This window comes from Mandrillus leucophaeus, unplaced genomic scaffold (assembly GCF_000951045.1).
Source record: "Mandrillus leucophaeus isolate KB7577 unplaced genomic scaffold, Mleu.le_1.0 Scaffold186, whole genome shotgun sequence".
Lineage (NCBI taxonomy): Eukaryota > Metazoa > Chordata > Mammalia > Primates > Cercopithecidae > Mandrillus > Mandrillus leucophaeus.
The window spans coordinates 4,008,725-4,014,505 of NW_012101876.1; the positions used below are offsets into that span (position 1 = coordinate 4,008,725).

At 49.0% G+C, this 5,781-nt stretch overlaps 1 protein-coding gene across 1 annotated transcript in view; it reads left to right on the forward strand.

The window, feature by feature from the left end:
• Positions 1-310: 310 nt before the first annotated feature.
• The window catches only part of SH3BP5 (SH3-domain binding protein 5 (BTK-associated)), an 88,666-nt gene continuing 83,195 nt past the window's right edge, over positions 311-5,781 (forward strand). Inside the window, exons 1-2 of the mRNA XM_011977959.1 lie at positions 311-809; positions 2,517-2,579. Coding sequence (XP_011833349.1) covers positions 672-809; positions 2,517-2,579 — 201 coding nt within the window. The 5' untranslated portion in view covers positions 311-671. The remainder of the gene's footprint in view (positions 810-2,516; positions 2,580-5,781) is intronic.

The window sequence follows — 5,781 nt, forward strand, 5'->3', positions numbered from 1 at the left end:
TGCAGCTGGCTCTCCTCTCTACACTCCTGTGTCTATATAAGCGCACATTTTAGTTTGCTTTTCTGGGGAAATCTTTGAGTAGGTGCCATTCCCAAGGTTCGCTCAAGGGGAGGAATGTGCTTTGGGTACAGGGTTTCGGCAAGTCTTGGTCCTGAGGTCCAGGGTCACTAAGCCCAGGCTTCGGAAGGCGACTTCAGCGTGAAAACACCCCACGCCTCCTACCACACACAACGCGCTTCGGAGGAGGGCGGGAGAAGGGGACTCCCGAAAGGAGTCTTGCGTTACGCAGTTGAGATATATCCGGGCTGCTAAGTTACAAGGGGTTGGGGGCTCTCCTATTTTGCCACCTTGGAGATGTGGAGGGAGCTGGGGTTTTGTGACGGAGACCTGGGTAGCTGGGACTGGCCGAGGAGCGCGCGGCCGGGGCGGGACGGGGGCGGAGCGGGCGCTGCGCTGACTGCCGCGGCAGAAAGGGGGCGGCCGCGCCCATTTCCTCTGCTCCGCCGCGGCCAGAGGGATCCGCATCGGCGAGCTGTGCCTCCCGGGTGTCGGCCCCGGCGGCTCCCTGACCGTGCCCGGCTGTGGCGAGGCGGCTCCAGCCCAGCCTGTGGCGGCCGCTACCTCCAGGGCGCTCCGGAGCCCACTGCGCGGCGCGCGTGGCGACTGCCCGCATGGACGCGGCACTGAAGCGGAGCCGCTCGGAGGAGCCAGCCGAGCTCCTGCCGCCTGCACGGGACGAGGAGGAGGAGGAGGAAAAGGGGATGGAGCAGGGGCTGGAGGAGGAAGAAGAGGTGGACCCCCGAATCCAGGTAGGGCGCGCGGGGTCACCCCGCATCCGGGCTTCGCGAGGGCTGCTGCGGAGGTCGGCGTCTACGCGTACATCCACTTCGCAGCCCCCAGTGACTGTGGTCTGGGGACTGGCGGCCACATACGGTGGCAGGAGACAATCTGTATGCTCTGTTTCATCGTCTCCACAATGAGGAGGCTACAGTGCCCGCGTGGATGCGGCCTGACTCTATTGCGGGGAGCCCCCCGCAGACCCCTAGCAGGATCCGGGTCGCCGCAGAGTGCCTGGTGGTTCGGGCGGATGTGCAACAAAGGGAAAAAGGGGGCGGGGGCGCCATGGTATCCTTGGGGGTACCCCCCGCCCGGCCACCACGGCACCGCGGGCAAGGCATGGCCTCCAGGCTCTGCGAGGAGGGGTCGCCCGCGTGGGCGCCGGGCACCGTAGGCGGGTGGGCGTTGCCCGCCCCTGCAGCGCGGGCTGGCACTGGTGCCCCGGGTGCAGAGTCCTCACCTGCCAAGGTGCCCGGCCTGAGCCGTTTTCCTTCTCTGATTCATTGTTAGAGAACTGAGCGTCTTATTGTCACCACCGGCTCAACGTTCCGCCTGGCCTGAAATTGCTTAAACCCCTGCTTTTCCTTGTTGTGAGGTTGGGCATGAACAGAAATCAGGGACAACTGATGCGCAAAGCTGACGCGTGGAGGCGGCGAGGGGATTGGGCTGGCTGACTGTGCCTCCATTTCCAAGAGAGATGATTAAAAAACAATTTCCAAGCCGAGATCTAGGAGTGACAGTTTAACCTCTTCACCCCGAAGCAAAAAGCAGAGCAAATCCCTTTCTAAGACCCGTTTTATTCTACCTTTTCAGTAAATCATTTTTTAAAAATTGCTTTTAAGCATGCTCTGTAATTTCTGGATCCCTAATTGGTTTTTTAGTGCACAGATCAATTTAAAAGCTCACTTAACTCAGTGGTTAGGGTTTAAATGAATTGTTTTGTCAGGTTAGCAAGATAAAGATCAGGTGGAAAACAAAACCTTGCATTAGGAATGCTATTAATTAAAATAATTGGTTTGGAATAAATCGTGTGTTATTGGTATGGGATTATGTTAGCAAGATCCTTTGTTTGCATAGTAAAGATGAGTTAAGTTCATGTTGGATGCTTTTTACAAAATGTCAGTTTGTAAATGTTTATTGAAATGAATGGGATTAAAGCTAGTTTAAAACATCCAGCTAAGTAGGTTGAATAATTGGCAGTGTGAAAAGATTTTCACCCTTTACAGAAAAATAATTCTGGTGAGTTAATACCAGAATTCTGCCCTTGATGATTTCACTGGGTTTATATTTTTGGCCTGGCCTTGCTTATTGTCTTTTATTGTTTTCTAAGCAAAGTTCTTGCTCAAGGCAGATGGTGCTGTTTTGATGAGGCCATTAAACCATTTGTAACAGGTGGGATTTACCTGAAGGCACATACCTGGAATATTTGACCTCTGACAAATTCCAAATGTCTCTGAAGACATTGTCAAAAAGGATACCCTCAAGAAAATGGTTTCAGAAATGCTGACATTCATTTGCTTTTCTAGCCAAGCCTCAACTGTTTGCCTTAAGAATTAATACCGATTCTTCCCTTTTCCTGCAAACTGGGCTGGGGTAATTTTTCAGGTTATGGACTGAGTTATATTGGAAACAAAAGACGGATCCCGTAAGTCTTTTTCTCTCCCTCTTTTCTTCACCAGGGAGAACTGGAGAAGTTAAATCAGTCCACGGATGATATCAACAGACGGGAGACTGAACTCGAGGTACAGAGAGCTGAGTTCCTGTTCTTGGTGAAGTGATGTCACTCACACCGGCACAAGGCTGGTTAATTTTGTCTTCATAGCTGGAGGGTTATTGCTGGACCCCCCTCCTTGGGAGTTGAGCAACAGCTCCCTGACAGAATAAAATACACCACTGAGCTCAACCTGTGGGCGGAACGCATGTGGATCCAATTTCACATGTTGTTTTTCATTATGGAAGCTCCATGGGGCCTAAATCAAGTCTGTGCAGAGCGTTACACAACGCCTAAGCCCCAAGTTTTCATGTGACTGAAAGGATAGAGAGGAAAATTAGCTGAACTCTTTAATGAAGAATAATGAATGAGCTCACAAAATCTCTTACATGTTCAGGGCGGTTCCTGCCATTTGTCCTGGAAAGGTTGTGTTGTTTCCTCTGACTTTGACCATTTCTTGACTTTCCTGTCCTGATAACTCACCCCCGCCTTCTGCTTTCCTGCTCATTTCTTTATTGTCTGCTTGTGCATAGAATATAATTATAATGGTAACAAAAAGCTGTTTAGACTGGAAAGGCCTTTCCTACTGGGAAAAATCTTGGGAGACTAAAACTTGATTTAGGTTTCATGTGCATTTTCCAACCGGAGTGTAAACAAGTTAGCATTCATCACAGCCTCTGATTAGTTTCCACCCCTTTCCAGTAGTGGTTGCTTTTACCACCCATCAGCAAATTTGAACAACCACTGTATGTATTCAGGAGACTGTGAATTGACTGTCAGAGCCTGGAAGGGACTCTCAGCGCAGCTTCCCAGTGCAGGGAGCTGTTGGCAAAGTCTGTTTCTGTAGCAGGAGAAATAGCAAAAGTCAGTGGAAGGGACAAGAAGCACATGGTCCCTAAGAGTGAGGGTGTGGGAGACAGGAATATAATCTGCCAGGATTCACAGGCAGCCTTGATTTCTGCTGCATGCGTAGGCCCTGGAGTTACCAAATCTGGATGTAGCAATGTGGATTAAAAAGTCTGTTGCTCTGAGCTGTGTGAAGGGTTATCGCTCACCACCTCCATTTCCATCGTAGGTGTACAAGAACACGGGCTGTCCTTCTCCCTAAGTGAAGTAAAATCTAGTTTATTTACATTTCTTTCACTTATGAATTGAGTCTGTCTGTGATGTGCGGTAACCGAAACCTCTTAGGATCTCAGATTTCTAATGCATTAAACAACAAAACCCTTACCATTTCTATAGGGCTTTAGCATTTACAGACTGTTTTTTACACGTTTTATCTCATTCCATCCTGTCACACCAGCCTAGAGCTATGCTGTCCCATATGGTAGCCATGTGCAACGTATGGCTATTTGAATTTAATTAATTTTTTTTTTGACACAGAGTCTTACTCTGTCGCCCAGGTTGGGGTGCAGTGGTGCGATGTCTGCTCTCTGCAACCTCCACCTCCTGGGCTCAAGTGATTCTCATTCCTCTGCTTCCTGAGTAATTGGGATAACAGGTGTGTACCACCATGCCTGGCTAATGAGTTTAATTAAAATTAAGTAAGACAAAATTCTTTCCTCAATCACAATAGCCACGTTTCAAGAGCCCAGTTGCCACTATATTAAACAGTCTAGTTGCCACTGTATTAAACTACTATCATCATAGAATGTTCTGGCCTGGAGAACTAGGAGGGGAGGGACTATTTGCTTTCCAGATAAGGACTCAGAGGCTTAGCATTTTATGATGATGCCTCAGAGGCAGGGCTCCCATCTTATAGTCACAGGCATTTTCCAGATCTCCTCCAGTTCCTGCATTCTATTATCCCAGTGCAGTGGTGCAATCACAGCTCACTGCAACCTCAAACTCCTGGGTTCAGGCAATCCTCCTGCATCATCCTCCCTGGTAGCTGAGACTACAGGTGCATGCCACTATACCCGGCTAATTTTTCATATTTTTAAACTTTTTTGTAAAGATGGGATCTTGCTCTGTTGACCAGGCTGTTCTTGAACTCCAGGCCTCAAAGTGATCCTCCCACCTTGACCTCCCAAAGTGCTGGGATCACAGGCATGAGTTGCCATACCCATCCTGGAAATATTCTTCTTCCTACCCTCCCCTACTCCCCCCACCCCCCCGCACCAAGGCATTGATTGATTCTAATTGCTCGCCTACTATGTGCTGGCCACTGTTCTGGGTAATGAACAAGATGGCCCACATCTCAGCCCCTAGGGTGCTTACCTTCTTGGGGTGAGATTGGTTAATCTGTTAAATTCTTTTTAGCCTGACTTTTGAATCCTATTTCTGAATACACTTAGGTATTTGTGTGTCACAGGAAGCCACCGGACAGGTGTTTCCTGCCTGACTCTGGAGAGCATTTGGAGCCGTGTGAGAGGCCAACTGGAGGGTGTGAGGGGGGGTGGCCAGGGCTGGGCTGGGTTGCTGGCTGGCCTTTTCACGGTATTATAACCAAGACTGACTCATAGAAATATAATACGGGCTACATAAGCAATGAAAAACTCCCTAGTAGACACATTAAAAATGAAAAATAAACAGCTGAAATGAATTTAAATAGTTTGTGTAACCCGGAATATCCAAGACAGTACAATTTCAACATGGACTTGCTATTAAACAATTACTGATATTTTACATATATTTTTATACTAAGTCTTTAAGATCTTTGGCATATTTTACACTTAGGGCACATTTCACTTGAGACTAGACATGTTTCAAGTGTTAGTAGCTACATGTGGCACTGGGAGGCACAGGTTTAATAGGTGTTTCTGTCACAAAGGAGCCAGGTGGGATTTCACCCTTTACGCTGGGCACCAGCTGCTTGTCAGATACTGTTGACCACTGCATTTATGTGGGTGAACGAGACAAAGACGTTTTTGGTTGGAGTGAGGAGCAGAGAGGGGGTGATAATTACTGGTGGTAATAGCTACAGTAAGAAATGTGACAGACACTGGAGGGGCGCTGCGGGAGGACATCTGAGCAGATGCCTGCAGGAGAGCACCTGCAGAGGAACAGGTGGAGTGAGCCACTGGGGTGGTCAAGGGGAGTATGCCCAAGGATAGGGGGCAGGAAAATGAGCCATTTTAATATACAGTCGAGTCTTTTGTTTTTTTCCTGCGACTGAGTCTCACTCTGTCACTGTTGCAGTGGTGCGATCTCGGCTCACTGCAACCTCTGCCTCCCGGGTTCAAGCGATTCTCCTGCCTCAGCCTCCCGAGTAGTAGCTGGGATTACAGGCG